This window comes from Hypomesus nipponensis, chromosome 19 (assembly GCF_054491055.1).
Source record: "Hypomesus nipponensis isolate SF chromosome 19, ASM5449105v1, whole genome shotgun sequence".
Taxonomy (NCBI): domain Eukaryota; kingdom Metazoa; phylum Chordata; class Actinopteri; order Osmeriformes; family Osmeridae; genus Hypomesus; species Hypomesus nipponensis.
In genome coordinates, this window is record NC_140379.1 from 14586439 (window position 1) to 14606411 (window position 19973).

General features: G+C 51.9%; 1 protein-coding gene across 2 annotated transcripts in view; it reads right to left on the bottom strand.

Annotated features, from left to right (window-relative positions):
• Window positions 1–1368: 1368 nt before the first annotated feature.
• Window positions 1369–19973, bottom strand: part of itfg1 (integrin alpha FG-GAP repeat containing 1) — a 75788-nt gene continuing 57183 nt past the window's right edge. The window contains exons 15-18 of one of the 2 annotated variants that reach the window (XM_084681585.1): window positions 10828–10952; window positions 7932–8014; window positions 6654–6771; window positions 1369–2076 (exon numbers count right to left, since the gene is read on the bottom strand). In XM_084681585.1, coding sequence (XP_084537711.1) covers window positions 2017–2076; window positions 6654–6771; window positions 7932–8014; window positions 10828–10952 — 386 coding nt within the window. In that variant the 3' untranslated portion in view covers window positions 1369–2016. Of the gene's footprint in view, window positions 2077–6653; window positions 6772–7931; window positions 8015–10827; window positions 10953–18767; window positions 19663–19973 lie in introns of those variants that run through there. The other variant, XM_084681586.1, reaches the window with a different exon arrangement.

Below are 19973 nucleotides of genomic sequence, written 5' to 3' on the forward strand. Positions count from 1 at the left end.
CAACCACTCCCGATAGTATATAGAAGAGCCGCCGTTAATTCCATTTAGATGAATGAGACATATTTCCACGAGGTTTCAGACTCTAATGCCAGCCCGTCCAGTTTTACCACAAGCGTGTATTTGGCAAGAGACTGTCTGGCGATAAAAAGAGCGGAGAAGAGGGAGAGCGGAGACGAGGAGGCGGTCTATCCGCGGTTCAACTGAAGTAATGGCACTAAACGAGGCTCATTTAAGCCGTGGGCGCTGTTTGCTTGAATGAGCAGCTTGTACGCATGTACCTCAGCGCCGAGTGTAAAATCCCTGGCGTTCATCACGCTCTCTCTTTCCCTCTAGTTGTGCCGAGGTTTAACGCTGACAATAAAGGGCAGATGCGCGCCATGCCCCCAAAAAGCATTGTGTACCAATGTCTTTACGTACTTAAATCTTAATTAGGTTATATGTGGACATGAACACAAGGAGAGAGAGAGAGAGAGAGAGAGATGTCTTCCTGAAAACTATAAGCAGGCCAGTCCCTGCTCATTAGGCATGGCCCAGGGGCTATCCCTGTTGAAGATCACGCACAGGAGCCCAGAATCATACATAGTAACACATTCATCAGGCGCTCTGCTGTATGGCAGCGGAATTCATTACCGAGGGCACCATGGATTCCAGATTACACGCCATGAATTTCGCTGCAAGAGTTCACAAGAGCTCCAAACCATCTGCTCCAGCTTCTGCAATATCTCCGTGGGAGGATTTCACACTTTCATACAACATGAACAGGATCACTGAGATTCTTCTAATTTGGAATAAAGTAATAAGACTTTTATTTTATTTCAGCATAACTTATTTTAATTTGCAACCCCAACACAGTTGTTAATCAACACAAATGAACACTTCATAAATTCAACATCGTAAACCGAATTAACAGACTCCAAAATGCAATAAATTAGACATGTACGCTGAAGATCATTAGTACAAAAGTGCAAACCATAAAAACATGGCTGAAGGTGGGACAGCGGTATTCCAACACACTTTGTCCATTAGTTTGAAATGGAAACATGCGAAAGCCTTGGCTTCAGATTAGTCATGGGTTATGCCTCCTACTCTTGGATAAAGGTCAAATAAAAGTCAGAACCGCAGTAATGCTTTAGTTAGCATTGTTGACTCATAACTGTTTTTTTGTTGTACACATATAGACCATTTGGTTCTCCAAAATGGACCAAGTGGACCCTGTTAAGTGGAATATGACTATGAGCAGAGACAGTGTTTGCCCCGAGGCCTAGCTAGCAGGATCAAGATAGGGAGGGCAGCAGTAGCAGCCTTTCACAAGTCCCTGTCAGGGGTGGGGACGGTCAACTGGGATGAAAGGATTCAAGGTTAAGACAGGAGAGGAGTAAATTCCAGTGATATGAGTAGGGCGGACAGGAAGTTAGGGTTGACAGGAAGGTCAGCGGAGTTTCAAGTAACATCTCAGATACAGCAGCAATGCAAACACACCAACAGATGAACAATCAAACAAAAACAAAACGTTGCGGAATCTCACTGATCTGAATTTTGACATTTGGTCGAGACATTAAAAAAATGTTGCAAAATATTGGAGAAGCATCGCTCTGTGTCCATGTGCTACCCACTCCTAAACTGAGCTACAGTGGAACACAAGAAAACGTCCTTCTCTCCAGTCAGAGCCATCCAACTCCATGGTCCAGTTTGATGACTACATTTTGGCATTTGGAATACATGAGGGTGAACAAATAACAATATAAACATTCAGTTTTCAACTGAGTCAACACAATGAGCCCTGAAGGAGGCCAGCCAACTGACAGTCCAAGAAAGAAAACATTGAACTTTTTTTCCACGCCTACTAATCCACACAATGATGACTTGTCTGGGGGCATGAGCACATGTGCAAGAAGTGTATAGAAGTGTGTGTGGATTATGTGGTATGTGTGTGATGGATGTGTATTGTGGGTGCGTATGTGATGTGTGTTCATGCGTTTAACTTCTCCCGCAGTGCCTGTCTGGGCGGCAGCTCCTTCACATGGCGTCGAAATGAAAGCGGTGCGCTTCCTGTCTCTTCTCCCGGTCATCCGCTTTCTGAAACACAGCGGGAGGGGGGGGGGGCACAAGATCGAAGGTCACGACAATCACCTGATAAACCACTGTTGTCATTGTGACCTTTCAGATGGTGATGAGCACACAGGGTCTGACCTTGACATGTCTGCACTGTACTCAAGGACCAGCACCTCTCTGTGTGTGTGTGTGTGTGTATCTCTGTGAGAGGAGTGACACTGCACACTCTGTATCTATGAATATGTGGGCAACCGTTCAAATGTGAGTGTGCTTGGCTGCGTGCGAGCGTTTGAGAAGAATCCTTATCGGTAACGTAACAATGTTCGAAATCCTATTGTTGAGCACTAGGGAACAGGCTTTCTGTGGCTTGTTTTACGGAGATAATTCAAGAGTATATTTTTAGGTTTTGCTCCTTTATGTCTCCCCCGGCAACAGGACACAAAGGCTCCACATAAGGAGGATGAAAAGAGGAACTTCAAACAGGGCGGAGATGAAGCTGTCAGATTTACGGCAGGATCACTCCTTCTAGAACAGTCCAGGGTTAAACACACATCTGATCTGACCAGAGTGATATCACAGTTTTTCAGATGTTTCCGAAACTTTTAAAGATGACTAGTTTTGAGAATGAGTCTTAGAACTGTTGTTTGGATCGAGTTTGGATCCGTTATGAATATAAATGTGATGTCATGACATTGTCGGAAGGTATTTTCTAAATTCATAGGAGGATTCTGAGACAAGACTATCAACCAGTACAGGACACAAGACTCTCTCTACAGATACTAAAACACCAGACTCTCACCAGACGTGAAACTCACGTCTGGGACTTGCATAAGACGTGCACACTTAGATAAACTAATGTTGTTATTGAGTGCAGAGGAAACAGATGGAAACATTCTCACTCTCCCTATTAAAAGACTTGGCTAGCGATCCTGTCAATATGCGAGCTCTGGTCTCCTAATTGCATGTTGAGGGAATAGAACCTAGTCACCGTTCTGAGACCTACACCACCACTACGACAGCCACTGATTGGTCTGAAGCTCAATCCTGTAATGATTTGGTCAAGGGAAGAACAGCAGAGAGATGAGACAGTAAAAGCATGTGGTGTGTGTGTGTGTGTGTATGTATTTCAATGGTGTGTGCATGTGTGCGAGATTGAGAGGTGTAGGAAATAATCTTCTGCCGACTGAGTGTCAAGCGGTTGTAAGTGGATTACTTGACCCATTTTAAAGGCCTAAGTGTCAATTTTCAACGATATTCCATGATTGTCTTTCGTGACTGCTGGGCAGCAAGACTGAGACTGACTCAACACCTGCATCTTTTATCTTCACAAAACGTGAAAGGGGTTTTAACCCCATGAAATGCGTTTTTTGACTCGTTGAAATGTGAAGTGTGTTTTAACCAGGTGAAGCGCTCCATCCAGTTTCCATCTGAGCCTGTACTGAGCACACCCATGTCTGCTGCTTGAGATAACATTCCTCCATCTCTCCCCCATCTCTCCCTCACTGTCTCTCCCTCTCTGTCTCTCCCCTCGCCTCCCTCTCCCCATCACCCATCTCTGTCTCTCCCCTCCCTCTACCCATCTCTCCCTCCCTGTCTCTCCCCTCCCCTCCCCTCCCCTCGCCTCCCTCTCCCCATCTCTCCCTCCCTGTCTCTCCCCTCACCTCGCCTCCCTCTCCCCATCTCTCCCTCCCTGTCTCTCCCCTCCCCTTGCCTCCCTCTCCCCATCACCCATCTCTGCCTCTTCCTTCCTCGCTTCTCCTCCTCCTCTCTCTCCTCCATCTTCTACCCCACTGTACCTTCTTCCTGCCCCCCCCCCCCTCTCTTTCTCTGCCCCCCCCCACCCCCCGCCCCTCTCTGCCCTCTATATGACATTGAGGCTGGTGGAACAAACAGCAGAAGGCCAGGTTAAATATCACCTGCCAAATGTCAGTCAGCCGTCAGTCCCATGCTGACCTATGGCAGGGCTCGTCTGTCTGGCCGCCGCGCTGTCTGCTTGTGTGTCTGCTTGTGTGTCTGCTTGTGTGTCTGCTTGTCTGTCTGCTTGTCTGTCTGCTGTAGTGTTCCTTGCTGCCCCTCGTCCCTGCGTCGGGTCACCCCCCCCCCCCCCCCACCCGCCTCAGACAGGGGCGCTGTGCTAAGGGGAGCTGTCGACCGCGTACAGTCTGTATACAGCTACGGCTGAAGACGTCCAAAAACGCATCAGTTAGTCAGCGGAGACAGGCGTGCTGGCGCTGAACATTTTGCTGTGTGGAGGGAGAGGAGGGGAGCCTGGGGGGGTGAGTTGTACTGCCGAAGACAAGTCGTAGAGATTTTCAGTTATTACCTGCGCGTTCATTACCAGCGCCATCACGCCCGAGATCGCTCAATCGCTCCCTAATCGACGCCAACTCTCCGCAAAGCCCTGTCCTGGCCGCTCCCTCTCCATGACCCCCGCCCCCACCACCCGCCCCCCCACCGTCTCCCCATGTCTCATTAGTGTGCTGTGGTAGAAGCAAGGCCTAAGATGTGGAGCCAGACGTGCTATTTTAATGCAGAGTGTGTCAGCTCCGAGCTGCGAGGCCCCTGTTCCTGGAGACGCCAGCCCGCGCCGCAGACAGCCAACAGGGGCAGGGGCTGTGTGGAGGAGGGGGCTGTGTGGAGCAGGAGGCTGTCTGGAGGAGGGGCTGTGTGGAGCAGGGGGCTGTGTGGAGCAGGGGCTGTGTGGAGCAGGGGGCTGTGTGGAGGAGGGGCTGTGTGGAGCAGGGGCTGTGTGGAGCAGGGGGCTGTGTGGAGCAGGGGCTGTGTGGAGCAGGGGGCTGTGTGGAGGAGGGGGCTGTGTGGAGGAGGGGCTGTGTGGAGCAGGGGGCTGTGTGGAGCAGGGGGCTGTGTGAAGCAGGGGGCTGTGTGAAGCAGGGGGCTGTGTGGAGCAGGGGGCTGTGTGGAGCAGGAGGCTGTCTGGAGGAGGGCTGTGTGGAGGAGGGGGCTGTGTGGAGCAGGGGGCTGTGTGGAGGAGGGGGCTGTGTGGAGCAGGGGCTGTGTGGAGGAGGGGGCTGTGTGGAGGAGGGGCTGTGTGGAGCAGGGGGCTGTGTGGAGCAGGGGCTGTGTGGAGCAGGGGGCTGTGTGGAGGAGGGGGCTGTGTGGAGGAGGGGCTGTGTGGAGGAGGGGCTGTGTGGAGCAGGGGGCTGTGTGAAGCAGGGGGCTGTGTGAAGCAGGGGGCTGTGTGGAGCAGGGGGCTGTGTGGAGCAGGAGGCTGTCTGGAGGAGGGCTGTGTGGAGGAGGGGGCTGTGTGGAGCAGGGGGCTGTGTGGAGGAGGGGGCTGTGTGGAGCAGGGGCTGTGTGGAGGAGGGGGCTGTGTGGAGGAGGGGCTGTGTGGAGCAGGGGGCTGTGTGAAGCAGGGGGCTGTGTGGAGGAGGGGCTGTGTGGAGGAGGGGGCTGTGTGGAGGAGGGGGCTGTGTAGAGGAGGGGGCTGTGTGGAGGAGGGGGCTGTGTGGAGCAGGGGGCTGTGTGGAGCAGGGGCTGTGTGGAGGAGGGGGCTGTGTGGAGGAGGGGGCTGTGTGGAGGAGGGGCTGTGTGGAGGAGGGGCTGTGTGGAGCAGGGGCTTTCAGGAGGTCACTATGGGAGTTTCTCTTTTCTCTTTCACTCTTCTCTATGTCTCTCTCTCTCTCCCCCCCCCCCCCACACACACAGACACACACACACACACACACACACACAGAGGGTGTATAGTCCCCAGAGGGCATATTCACATGGATAATGAACAACAGATTTGCCATGCTGAAAGGACAGAACAAAGCAATTACAGCAGACCGTCAGCCCAGGTTGTGGCCCTCTGCCGTCTATGTGTGTGTGAGGTGTGTGTACGTGTGTGTAGGTGACAGAGAGAAAGCGATGAGAGAGAGAGACAAAGAATGTACGCATCTATATCAATGTGTGTGTGTGTGTGTGTGTCAACCTCTGAGTCTCACCAGGGAGCGAGAGGACTGGAGGACAGGGATACTGGGCTCCATCTGCTGCTGTTCTGACCCATCTGCTGCTCTCCCTGGGAGAAGCATCACCCCACCAGGGGGCTGATGGTGTCAGTCCCAGCCCAGCAGCCCACCAGCCCACTGGGCCCTGGACCGGAACCAGGGCCCTGGGGAGGGAGAGGGGGCCAGGCCCTGCCCTTCTCCATCAGTCTCCACAAGCCTTCACAGAGCCTGGCGCTGGGGGAGGGGGGCTGCTTGTTTAGACACGGCACTGCTGCTGACACGCCAATGGTGTCGCGTCCAATCAGGATTGAGATTGTCAATCAGTATGTACACACACACACACCCAGTTATTACGGGTTCCATCCACAAATCAATCAATGTGCTGTCACAGTGATGAGGTCTAGGTTTGATTCCCCCAACATGCAATTAGGAGACAGGCTCCAAGACCTCCACAGCTCTGCATATCGACAGGATCACCAGCCGAGTCTGTTAATAGGGAGAGGGACGTCGCCCTGTTCCCAGCGCGTCTGTCTGTCTGATCGGCCCTCAATACCAAGGAGCAGAACGCATGGAAGACGGGGGGTAAACTGAAAAATGGAGGTGAAGAAAAACAACACAGAATGGATGGATGTTGATGAAGCACGGGTTGTTTACCTTCTCCTTCCAGTGGAGTATTCCGATGATGACGAGGATGAAGACACACACCCCGATGAGAGCGATGGCCGTGAGCAGGACGATGTTGCTGGGGGTGAGGTACAGCTTGGCACTCCAGCTGTACGGGCACCGAGGGGGGGGGGGAGGGGCTACGTTAGTGTCTTGGGAACACATTTGACCTCCTGAAACTCCTTAACGACAGGATATTGACTAAACATGACAAATATTTTGACAATGTAGGTAGAAGAACGTAAAAACGAAATGTGAATACTTTTTACGCCACTCATCGAGCATGATGAAATACCGCAGAATTTTCGATTCTGTCGCTAAACGGTTAAAGTAAGATCCTGTAAAGAAATTCCATGATTTGCTTCTCAGTACATTATTTACGCGTTTTTTTTTCTTCTAATTTGGATGGGTAGTTAACAACACATTCTTCTGTGGTGTGATGAACTTAAAACTCATTTCCCGTTCCACTTTACAGGATGTTTAAGTGCTGTAGCTACAAAAGCAGACACAAATTTGTTGGGTAGATGCCTTCATTTGAGCAGGTTTTCGCCAAAGTTGGTAAACACATTAAATATTAATGGTGAGCACCAGCATCGGCACAGTTGACAGAGTGTCAGCGATAACATGCTGACCTGGGCATCTGCCACACAGTGACACGGTAGACACCTTCTCTAGCTTCGCATCCCTTAGGTTCACCGTGCTTTCGGAATGTGCGAGAAACCATCAATGGAACACGTGTGGCAATTTACATGTAGTTATAGCGTATGGATTTGCATTTGTTTTTTTTCCTTCCTTTACGCTTTACTGCACTACATTTCACGGCAGCAAATCATTTGAACGTGTGCGTTCATATGTTGTTTGTGTGTGTGTGTATGTGCGCGTGTTAGCTGGCCATACGGATGGAGAGACTCCTCCATCTGCCAGCCCTCCTGAGGGGTGGCTACATGTGAATCACACATGTATGCTCCACAACACCATGGAAACCACATGGAGATCATTCTAGAAGGAGCTGAGGAACACACCGAGAGGGTCTGCCTCTCCTCGTCGCTGCTCTAACGTGCTGTTCTATCGGTCTGCTATAGCAGCACTGCAAACTATCACCTGCGTGTCCCAGCCTGCACAGTTCAAGTCACATTTAACATTGTTTGAATGTGTCCATGCGTGTGCGTGCGCCAGGTCAATGGGGTCATTGTGTATACAACCATATGTGTGTGTGTGTGGGTCAGTGTGTATGTCACCATGTGCGTGCGTGTGTGCGTGAGCACGTACCTGCGGGGCTCATTGTGAGGGTACGGGATGACGATGAGCTGAGAGTTGGGGATGATAGCAGTCCACTCCTGCTTCCTCACGTCCTACAGAGACGCGCCGAGAGAGGGAAGAGGGACATCAAGAAGTACCAGTGTCAGTACAAGGTCACTGGGGCTGGGGAGCGGAAAGGGAGGAAGAACATGCTGCACAAGTCAGGAGAGAGACGGGGACGGCGACACACGAGGCCAGGCCACAGGTCTGAACCTCTCTCCAGGGAGACGCATCCCTTCTCCACGGGGCTGTCAGTCCACAGCACACACGGCTCCCAGACCTCACGGGAAGCCTTCGAGCTTTCCTAAGCCTCCCCGGATCAATTACAAAAGGTAATTTTCTCCTCCTCAAGTTGTTTCTGGGCGGCAATTAGCACCAAACGCAAGAATTCATCTTTCCGAGCCAGGGAGTCCTTTTGGGACTGACAAGCTAATTTCCGACAAACCATCTATCATTTGACAACATTTAGAAGAAGACGACACACCCAGAAAAATCAGCGCACACACACACACACACTTTACTTAGTATTTTCCTGGAGCAGAGCGGCAGTCTAACGAGCTCCCGCGGTCGAGGCGGGCTCTGGATGGTGGAGGAGCTATTTTAAGGGCTGTGTTTAAGACAGGAGGCAGGCGGCTGTGGTAGACAAATGAGCAGTAATAAGGAGACCACCACACCTTCTAGCGCGACTGGCTCGCTCACACAATGTTCGGTCTAGCCCCACCCCATTCGCTGAGAGGGTTCCCCTGGTGTGTGTATGCGTGTGTTGTGCATATGGAACCTATAGGCACTGAGAACTGTCAGGTATCCCAGGATAGTTAGGCTGACATGGGAGGGGAATGAAATGTGAGATGTAGAACATTCCACTGTTGCTGATACAGTACCGGTACAGCCCCATCAGTTTGTTGATTAGCGCCGGTTTGCCCTCCTAGGTTCAGACTTGTGCAGACTCCATGACTGACAGGGAGGGTTGGTGACACTGAGAGCTATAGGCTGGGAGCAGATTGGTTGTTAGGACGAGAAAAGTGTTTTCTTCGGAGAGCATCTTTGTTTCCAAGCCCAGAGACTCAGAGAGAAAGACGGAGAGAAAGAGAGAGGCAGGGAGAAAGGTAGATGAGAAAGATCGAAGGAGAAAGGGAGAAGAGAGGGAAAGAGACCGAGGGAGGGAGGGGAAACATAAGAGGAAGAAAGAGAGGGGGAAAGAGAGAAAAAAAGAGAGATGAGCAAGGTTTGAAGAAGTCTGGCAGAGGGAAGCAAGGTTTCTCTCAGGCGAGCAGTAGACTGTGAGCGGAGAGAAGCGAGCGTGCGAGTAAGACAAGGAGAGAAGAGAGGGAGCTTGATTAGTGAAGTAAGCCTTGAGAGCAGCAGTGCCTTCTCCTGGGAGCGTGATAAGTGAGGCGAAGGACAGAGAAATGGCGCACAATGCAGTCTTCTCTTTTCACCTTCAATACCTCCTTAGCCTTATCTGGGTGGGTTGAACAGGGGCCAGCACTAGAGGACAGAGAGGCTAGGGCTACGGCTAGGACTGGGGCTGGGGCTAGGCTTGGGGGACTAGGACTCATCTTAAACTTCACCCTGGTAGACGAGGGAGGGGTTCAAACCTAAATGGACTAAATGTAAACTGGAGGCTGGGAGCTTAAGCAGGAAATGAGTATCTGGCACTAGTCTCTGTGAAGCCTCGCCTACTGTCCCCAGTGGAGACTCTGCCACTTCTGCCAGTAATTCCAGGTTCCTTTAGTAACTGGGCTGCTACAGCAGCCGTCCTCAGGCCCCTGGAGGACGGAGCGTCTCAGCATAATGAGAAGGATCATAAAGGTTTCAGCGGGCTCTTTGTAGAGCAACGCAAGGCTTTGTGAGGGGAAAATATTTCCTGGCGTAACACAAAGGGGCACAGTGGGACAACATGACAAGGGGGGAGGTAGAGAGAGAGCAGGAGAGAGAAAGACAGAGAGAGAGACAGAGACAGAGAGAGAATGAAAAGATAGAAAAAGAGTGTGCACCCTCGCAGAGTGCAGAAGTGCGGCAATCTAATCTGCAAGTCTAATCTGCTTGGATGAAGACCTCGCTTCCACCGTGTACACCGACGGGTGGGAGGGAATCCGCCAGTCCGGTTCAGTAACAACCACAAAAAAAACGCGGCGGGGGAGCACCGTGGAGGAAGCAGGCAAAACGCTTCCTCTCAAACGCACGTTGGTCCCCGTGGCACAGACAGCGGGGGCGACAGACAGCTGTGGCTCCTCGCTGAGACTGAGGCTCTAGGTACTGACGCTGCCACACAGAGAGAGATGAAGACGGATGAATTATTGACAGTGTGCCATGGGAGCTAGGCGTCACTCTAGCTACCGGGGACACACACACACCTACCTTCAATCACGTGACAGGGGTCACAAGCCCAACACTGCGTTCAGATGTGGATTGCTTTTTTAGGATGTATTTTTTTCTTTTTTTTTGTGTCTTTTTTAGTGAAGCAGTTTCAAATGTTGTTCTGAAACGATGGGATTGGAGAGGAAGGGGCTGTACCATGTAGCCGTTGTCATGCTTACGGGAGGGAGGATGGTCTCGGGAGGGAGCTTACGGGAGGGAGGATGGTCTTGGGAGGGAGCTTACGGGAGAAAAGATGGTCTTGGGAGGGAGCTTACGGGAGGGGAGGTCTCAGGGGCTCCTGGTCCCACAGACTGGTAAGTGGAGACGGTCTCGTGGTGTCTCTCCCTGCCAGACATGGTGTCACACCAACCCCCCCCCCCCTCCTGACCTGCTCCTCTGTGTCCGGCCCCCCCCCTCCATAAACCCCCCCCCCCCCCCATCTAGCATCCATACCCTCCTCCAGCTTGTATTACACCCCTCCCTACTAAGTCCCCCCTGCCCTCACCTTGTGTCCGGGAGGGCGGGGGATGCCCACGTACAGGTGGTCCAGGAAGTTGGCGCTGCGTCCCAGGCCCAGCACGGTGTAGGGCAGCTGTAGGGAGAGGTGGGCCGACTGGCTCAGCTGGCCCGCTGCACGGAGAGAGGGGGAGGGGGAGGGAGAGAGAGAGAGAGAGAGAGAGAGAGAGAGAGAGAGAGAGAGAGAGAGAGAGAGAGAGAGAGAGAGAGAGAGAGAGGGGAGGAATGATGAGAGGCGGGAAGAGGGGGATGGAGAGTGAGGAAGAGGGGAAGGATGGGGGGGAAAGCATGTATAAAGAGAGCAAGTGAGAGAGGGAGAGAGAGAGAGGGAGAGAGAGAGGGAGAGAGAGATAGAATGATAGAGAGAGGGTGGGGTAGTGGGACACAACACAACAACAACGGTGCCATTAGACATCCATCGTCATAAACAACCCCCGTAAAAAGACACAAATCAGACCATCACACCATGATCCAGATAAGCCCTCTCAGTCCTTCCTTTCCATCCCTCACTTTCTCCCCAGGCCTGAGTCACTCTCCTCCCCCCTCCCACGCTCAGACTCCTGCCAAGCGCAGCCAATGTAAATCAACTGCTTTACGGTCAACAAAGACCAGCCTCACGGCAACACATCAGGATAAATACGAACGGACTGCATCTCCCGGAACCACTCATCTCTTCTCTATTTACACAGGAACACGAAGGGATTGTTGGGATACGGAGTCCATACCGATACAAAAAAATACAGATACAAAACCAAACAAGCACAACATGCTACAGATGGATGAACTCTACATTACACAGCATGTTAACCCTGGGCCTTTCGGGTGTCTGCTGGTAACCAGAGACATTGATCTATGTCAGTCTCTTGAATCACAGATGAGAGAGCCAACTGACGGTCAATCCCATCATGAAACCAGGTCTGAAAGGTTACACGTTGATCCACAGAGTAATGGACAGGAGCCTCCATCTTGGGAGGGTTCACTGTGGAAGCTGGATGAGAATGAAAACCAGCTCTCTTTCCTATCATGGCCACACAAAGCCATATGTTACAGAATGTTCTTGAAGGAGCTCTGCTGTTAAAGTAACCAAACCTAGTCCTGATACTACCTTTCCCAGTATCATATTACTGCGGCACTGTGTGTCACTCCGAAGCTTCATAATAGCGGTGCCTGTAATCTTGGTAATTGCGTCAATCAGTGAAAGATGCTCGCTCGTCTAAATAAGGCCTCTCGCTGGGATCGACTCCCAGGGACTTGGACAAAGGAGCAGAAAGAACCTTCACAGACTGTAATTTCAGGTAAAACCATGTAATGGTGTATTGTAATGATCCTCCGAGATACACAGGGGCCGAGGAGAAGAAGGGGCAGACGGAGATGGAGGGGAGAAAGATGAGAGAGATGGAGAAGGAGAGATGAGATGGAGAGGGATGGAATAATGTAGAGAAGGAGAGAGCGATGGAGAGAGCCAGAAGGAGAGGGGGATGAAGAGGGAGGACAAGAGGATGGAAGAAGAGAGAGGGGTACAGATTAAGAGAGAGAGAGAGCCAGAAGGAGAGGGGGATGAAGAGGGAGATAGAGGACATAAAGAAGGAGATGGAGAATAAAGAAGGAGGGAGGGAGAGAACAGGACCAGAGGCCTGCTAGTCCTCTGGGTTTTAGGCAGTTCAAGTCAGGTCATTTAAACTGGGTCAGCCTGACTCTGCACACCTCCACATCTCTCTCTCTCTCTTTCTCTCTCTCTCTCTCTCTCTCTCTCTGACTCTCTCTCTCTCTCTCTTTCTCTTCTCTCTCTCTCTCTCTCTCTGACTCTCTCTCTCTCTCTCTGACTCTCTCTCTCTCACGCATGCACATCCACACACATCCACAGGGACGCATACACACACACACAGAAACAATTACATTGCATGTGCATAATATAAACAAATGATGAACCCAGAGAAACACAAACACCTCCCTCAGTGTAAAGGCCAGAGCATGATTTAAAAGGTCATCTCTGTCGTATCAAGGTAATAATGTATGAAGTAAAGACAAACACACACACACACTCCTGTCTCCTCTCTCTTATTTTATTCTCTCCCCCTCTCACTTTTCCTCTTCCTCTGCCTCAGATTCTCTGGTCTCCTCTAACCATATCCTCATAGTGGACTAGCTGTCGATTGCTAGAGGCTGGCTGGTTCTGGAAGTGTTGCAAGGGGTGGGATGAGTGGTGGTGGTGGTGGTGGTGGGGGGGGGGGGTTACAGGGTTACTCTGCAGGTTGGCTGCATGGTTGGAAAACTGCCACATTGCCACACACTAGGTCGGGAGGCTGGCTAATGCAAAATGGTGTGATGTGTTGTGAGTGTGCGTGGCCATATCTTGTGTGTGTGTGTGTGTGTGTGTGTGGCCATTGTCCAGTCCAGCAGCAGATAAACCCTGGCAGAATCCTCCATTCAGCACACAGCACTGAGAGCCTCCAATCCCCTTCTTAGAGCACACACACACACACAATACATGTACACACTTGCATACCACACATTAAACACATAAAAAAATTCACCCCCCCCCCCCCACAAACGCACAATCCCTCTCTTAGAAGACAAAGAGGATTCCAAACAGGGAGCCAGCAAAGCAGCCCAACAGATCCAGGAGAATTGGGCATATGCACACACACACACACACACACACGCGTCGCCATGTGTCACTGTTTGTGCAGTATGTGGTCATGAACACACACACACATTCAGCATGTATTGTAGTATTGGCTGTGTGGCAACACCAGGAACAGAGTTCAGTGATCACAGCCAGAGAGTCAGCAACCTTTAACTCCCAAGAACCAAAACACACACACACACACACAGCAAAAGCCTGAGTCAGAACATCAAACTAGCAGTGTTTGCTCCACTGCGTGAGAGAGTGAGAGATGCAGGGCTGGATGGACGGAGGGATAGAGAGAGTGAGTGGAGAAGTGGTGGAGCAGAGAGGAGAGGAACCTCATTTCTTTCCAACAGTGGAGAACTATGGTTTAACCCCCATGACTAACCCAAAAGCACAGCTCCAGCCAAGAAACACAGGAGAGTCTCTCCCAGGCACACTCCAGACCTAGGATGTGTGACTGTGTGCGGGTGTGCATGTGTGTGTGTGTGCATACTAGAGTGTGGCTCTGAGACTGACTCGACACTTCCCTGTAGAAAGTAGGGGGACAGACCAGGGCTCCTGGTGATGTTGCAGAGCCATAATGGAGTCCCAGATGCTCTTCACGCCACTGTCCTCGGGGGAGACCAGAGGAAACTGGCCCTCCCGTGTGGATCTACCACCACGCTCCACTCACACACTCAGACTAGCATTCATGGCTGGCTCACAATGGCTGGAGAGAAACAGGGTGCTCCACACGGTTAAAACATACCTGGTCTGCTAATGGGGCATTATCAGACTGTCCATGGACACACGGGGTTGAATTAACGGAAAACATTCAGGGAAACGGCTGGTGAGAATCTTAACAATCCAGTCATTTCCCTTTACAGCTCAATTATGCTAAACACAACATTATCTGCAACGGTCAGCCAGAGCTGTGTAGCAGCAATGTGCTGGCCTGAAGCACACACACACACACACACACACACACACACACACACACACACACACACAAGCTTTACAAAATCTCAATTAGCTTCACATAGTCAGGAAAACAAGGAAAACATTATCTCTATTTCTCCCTCACTCTCTTTCTCTCCCTCTGCCTGCATCTCTCTCACCCTCTCTCGCTCCCTCCCTCTCCATCTCTCTATTGCTCTCTGTTCCTCTTTCAAATTCCCTCACTCTGCAATGCTCTTTCAGGCTTTCCATATCTCTCTCCATCCCTCTCCCTCCCGTCCCTCTCTCCACCTCCATCTTTCTCCCTGGCAGAACGTCTCACAAACCTGTCGGCTGTGAGAAGCTTAGCATCCGTCGCTATAGAAACCGTCCTCTGTCCTGACCAAGTATTACCACGGCGATAAAAGGAATTAATGTGGCCGTGAAGGCGAGGTCGCATGGAGGCGCGCACATACACACAGACACACCCAACAACGGCGGTAAACACAGATGATAACCCGTAAAAAAACACATACACACAAATATATTGTGGCACAGCTAAACTCGGAAGAGGTGCCATCAACAGCCACACAATGGTGTCAGCTCCAGACATTGATTGGTGGGGAAAGGTGTGTGTCTGCATGTGTGTGCATGTGTGTGTGGGTGTGTGTGTAGAGGGGGAGATAAGTGACAGACCCAGAGGGCTCTATCCCTCTTGTGGTCTTATCAGGAGGAGGACAGAATACAAACACAACTCTACAGAGGTGTGGACATCCTCTGTCTGTCACCTGGAGAGGAGAGGGGGAGACAGGGGATGGGGGGGGAGACGAAAAGAGAGAGCAGGGGAGGAGAAGAGCGGGAAAGGGAGAGAAGAGGGCAGGAGGAGTGTAGACGTAGGCGGAAGCAGACAGACGGGCCCACAGATAGACGGACGTTGAGTGGAGCCAGAGCAGCAGTGATCCCTGTCTGCTCTGGTCTCTCCTCCACAGACGAGCCTTGTTTCCCCTTCTGGGTGTGGGGAGGCAGGGAGGCAGGGAGGCAGGGAGGCAGGGAGGCAGGGAGAAGGTGAGGAGGACGGAAGGCTTAGGGACTAAACAAAGCTGTGATCAATAATAAGCCTGCCTGTATCTCCAGCTGGTCGGCTCTGCTCTGATTACACCTGCGCCTGACACTACTGACACAACCTCAGCCCTTTAACGTCTACATGCAACGAGCACAGGGTGTGTGTGTGTGTGTTGAGATTGTGTGAAAGAGGGGCTAAAAATATATAACATATATATATATATATGTATATAAAATTCCAGACAGACACATCTGTCTAGTTGTCAGGCTCCTTGTGAGTGATTGAGTATGTGTATGTGTGTGTGTGTGCGCGCTGGACAAAGTCGATGACAAACCTCTGCACATTTGTCTAAAAGGTATGCAGAAGATCCATGTTCCAGACTGTAGCTGCTTGTGTTTGATCCTTCCTTCACCTCTCCTCCCTGCCAAAGACCTCACCACCAGAGACAGACAGACAGAGGAGGGTAGGTAAACAGAGGGACAGAGAGAGAGAGAGAGAGAGAGAGAGAGAGAGAGAGAGAGAGAGAGAGAGAGAGAGGGAGGGTGAGACAGAGAGAGATAGAGAGAGAGAGAGAGAGAGAGAGAGAGAGAGAGAGAGAGGGGGGAGTGAGAGAGAGAGGGAGAAAGGAAAGGGGGAGAGAGAGAGAGAGAGAGAGGACACTGGAGGATTGTCAAGGCAGAGTAAATGCTGAAAGAACTAACATGGTGTAATTGGAGTCAACAGAACAATAAGGGAGATCTCATGAACAGGGTTGATGAGTGCCAAGGACATAAGATACCATTCAGCATGTTTCTATGAGTATCTGTGAGATGGAAGATACCAGTCTGTTTGTCTCTCTCTTCTCCCAGTCCCCCCCCCCCCCCAAAGCCCTCTGTCTTCAGCTCCCTAGTGTGTGTGCATGTGTGTGTGTGGTATGTGTCTCCCACAGTACTGAATAGTAGTCCATAATGAGGTTCTGTTCTGTCAGTACCACGGGCCAGGGTGATCAATCTCACCTGCTTAGTAAGCCTGAACCACCTCCGGGACACACTGTAAAACTACTGTTACACACACACACACACACACACGCACACACACACACACACACACACACACACCGTAAAACTACTGTTACACACACACGCTGTACTGTAAAACTACTGTTCCACACATGCAAACACATACATGCTAATCTAATCATACAGGCTAAAACTACTCTTCCACACCCCTCCAGAGGGTATAGGAGGGGGAAGAGGAGGGGGAAGGAGAGGAGAAGAGGGGTGGGGGGGTGAATAAAGGTGAGAGTAGGGGGTGAGAGGTTCAGATGGACAAGCACAGGAATAGCAACAGAGATCAACTGCACTCTCACACGTTCTCCATTGTTGTCACACACACACACGCGCACACAAACACACACACGCACACACACACATTAATATTCTGTTGGATGGTTCAGGGGTTTCCAGCAGGAGAGAGTGTGATGGAGATCGCCTGGGTCCTGGAATCGATCCACACATGCTTGCTTCCACGATGGCTGATGCTGCCTTCTTGCATCTCTACACAACACCAGATGTCAGCCTGCTGCTTGGCTGGCTGCCATTCTGTCTGTACGGTGTCTGCCTACCTGTGTGTATGTGAGGGTCTGTTTTCCTGAGTCTGTCTGGGCGTGTGTAGGTCTGTCTATCTGTGGGTGTCTGTCTGTTTGTGTGTTTGTGTGTGTCTATCATATCTGAGTTTGTCTATCTGTGTGTGTGTGTGTGTGTGTGTGTGTCCTTCACCATGTCCAGCAGGTTTGACACCACTGGTGGGGCTGGTGGACACTGTTGGTGTGGAGACCCACCCAGGGCACCATCATCATCACTGACCTGTACCTGGGAGACCCACCCAGGGCACCATCATCATCACTGACCTGTACCTGGGAGACCCACCCAGGGCACCATCATCATCACTGACCTGTACCTGGGAGACCCACCCAGGGCACCATCATCATCACTGACCTGTACCTGGGAGACCCACCCAGGGCACCATCATCATCACTGACCTGTACCTGGGAGACCCACCCAGGGCACCATCATCATCACTGACCTGTACCTGGGAGACCCACCCAGGGCACCATCATCATCACTGACGTGTACCTGGGAGACCCACCCAGGGCACCATCATCATCACTGACCTGTACCTGGGAGACCCACCCAGGGCACCATCATCATCACTGACCTGTACCTGGGAGACCCACCCAGGGCACCATCATCATCACTGACCTGTAGCTGGGAGACCCACCCAGGGCACCATCATCATCACTGACCTGTAGCTGGGAGACCCACCCAGGGCACCATCATCATCACTGACCTGTAGCTGGGAGACCCACCCAGGGCACCATCATCATCACTGACCTGTAGCTGGGAGACCCACCCAGGGCACCATCATCATCACTGACCTGTACCTAGGAGACCCACCCAGGGCACCATCATCATCACTGACCTGTAGCTGGGAGACCCACCCAGGGCACCATCATCATCACTGACCTGTAGCTGGGAGACCCACCCAGGGCACCATCATCATCACTGACCTGTAGCTGGGAGACCCACCCAGGGCACCATCATCATCACTGACCTGTACCTGGGAGACCCACCCAGGGCACCATCATCATCACTGACCTGTACCTGGGAGACCCACCCAGGGCACCATCAACTGCCAGCACACAGCCCTGTGACAGGGACATCACTCATCCAGAATGAGGGTCCAAGTGTGTGTGTGTGTGTCAGGAGAAATGGTTGTGCGTGCTTCTCTGACCCAGTTCTTCTTCGCAATGTTGATCCTAACCCTGTCGCCTGTATGTTCAGTCCACCCCTCTCTCTCCCTCTCCCCCCCCTCTCTCTCCCCCCTCTCTCTTTCTCTCTTTCTCTCTCTCTCTCTCTCTCTCTCTCTCTCTCTCTCTCTTCCACATGTATGTACATTAACCCACTTTCTTTCAAACCTCCATCATTTCAAATCATCTTCTCTTCTTGTGCATGAAGGATGTGCGTGTGAGTATGTGTGTGCACGGATTGTGTGTGCGGTGTGTGAAGGGTAAGTGAAGATCGTTGAAATCCCAATAGGGGGAGAAGGAGAGAGACGGAGAGAGAGAGAGAGAGGGAGATAGAGAGAGAGGGAGAGACAGTGTGCTCACTCGTTCATCTGTGGCAGTCTAGCTGTCTCCCCTCTCGCCCCCCCCACCCCCCAGCCACAGCATAAATACACTCTAAATCAGCCGGCACACGCCACGCGCCACACACCGCTCCCTCAGCACCCTTTACAGCAGCTAAATGAGCGGTCAGGGGAATTTCACTGGCAGACCCAATGGCGGGCCTCTATTCCCCCAGACAGAGAGCTACCTGTCTCCTTCCAGCCTCTACCCGGAGATCCCTGGGCTCCATACTGGCCAGGTGCTGTCCACAGGGCCGCTGGTAGGGGGTAGGTCCAGGGGCAGGTCCAGGGCCGGATCTCCCCCTGCCTCTCCTGGTCCCGACCTCCTGTCTCAGGGGCGAGGTGTGTGGAGGTGGTCCTGGAGCAGCCCGCCAGGGGGTCTCTCGCCATCGCCCTCGCCTAACCTCCCCCATCTTCTACTCTCCACTCTTCTCTTCTCATCCCCTCCCTCATCTATTCTCTCCACTCCACTCAGCAGAAGAGCTCGTTTGCAAGAGGAAGGAGTTTTCTTCGAGACAGAATTCCGCTATTTCATCTGGGAATGTCGGACCTCATTACTCTCAGTTATCTGCCTTCAGTCATTTCAACCCGGCGGTGCGTTTCAGTAATGATATTGGGAGATGGGCCTGCCACCTCTAGCAGCCTGCAGTCTGCCAGTGGGAGCACAGGCATTAACTCCACCCATCTGTCCTGTCCTCTGCCAAAAACCTACCCCCTCCACCTCATCACGCCAACCCTCTGCTTCCCAGTTGACTCACTGAATCAGGTGTGGTTGAATTTTGTTTCAGTTCACGAGAACATGCTTACATTTCTCACCACACAAATGTCAAAAGACGTGTCTTGAGCAAGTGAACTTCATTTGGAGAGCTTGTCTTCAGACGGGGGGCAGGCGGTGACCTAGCGGGAGCAGCTTATTGAGCAGGGGGGCTGTTGGAGGGTCCATGAGGGCCCAGTGTGGAGCCCCAGGCTGGCGGCGCCCCACTCCACAGGTGCTGCTGTCATTAGAGCTGCTCTTTGTGTTGGGGGCTTTAGAAGCACACAGGACTGTCCTGTTGGATTAGGAGACCTTAAGGGTTACGGAGTTGCACACATCAGACACACGCGCGCACACACAAAGGTTGTCAGCCGTGCGCACACACATCTTTGAAAGAAGCTCATTCTTTCTCCCTCCTCTTCACTAAGCCCTCGCACAGTAACCTTTCTGTGGACGGACAGTTCTTTTCATCCAGCCTCTTTACTTGCACCGAGAAAACAAGCCAATACACGGCGTCTCTTCTCTCGATCTCACTCTCTTTTCTCTGAGCTCTGATGAGAAGTACATGGCTCCAAACTCTCCCATTCTGCAGAAACCAATCCAGAT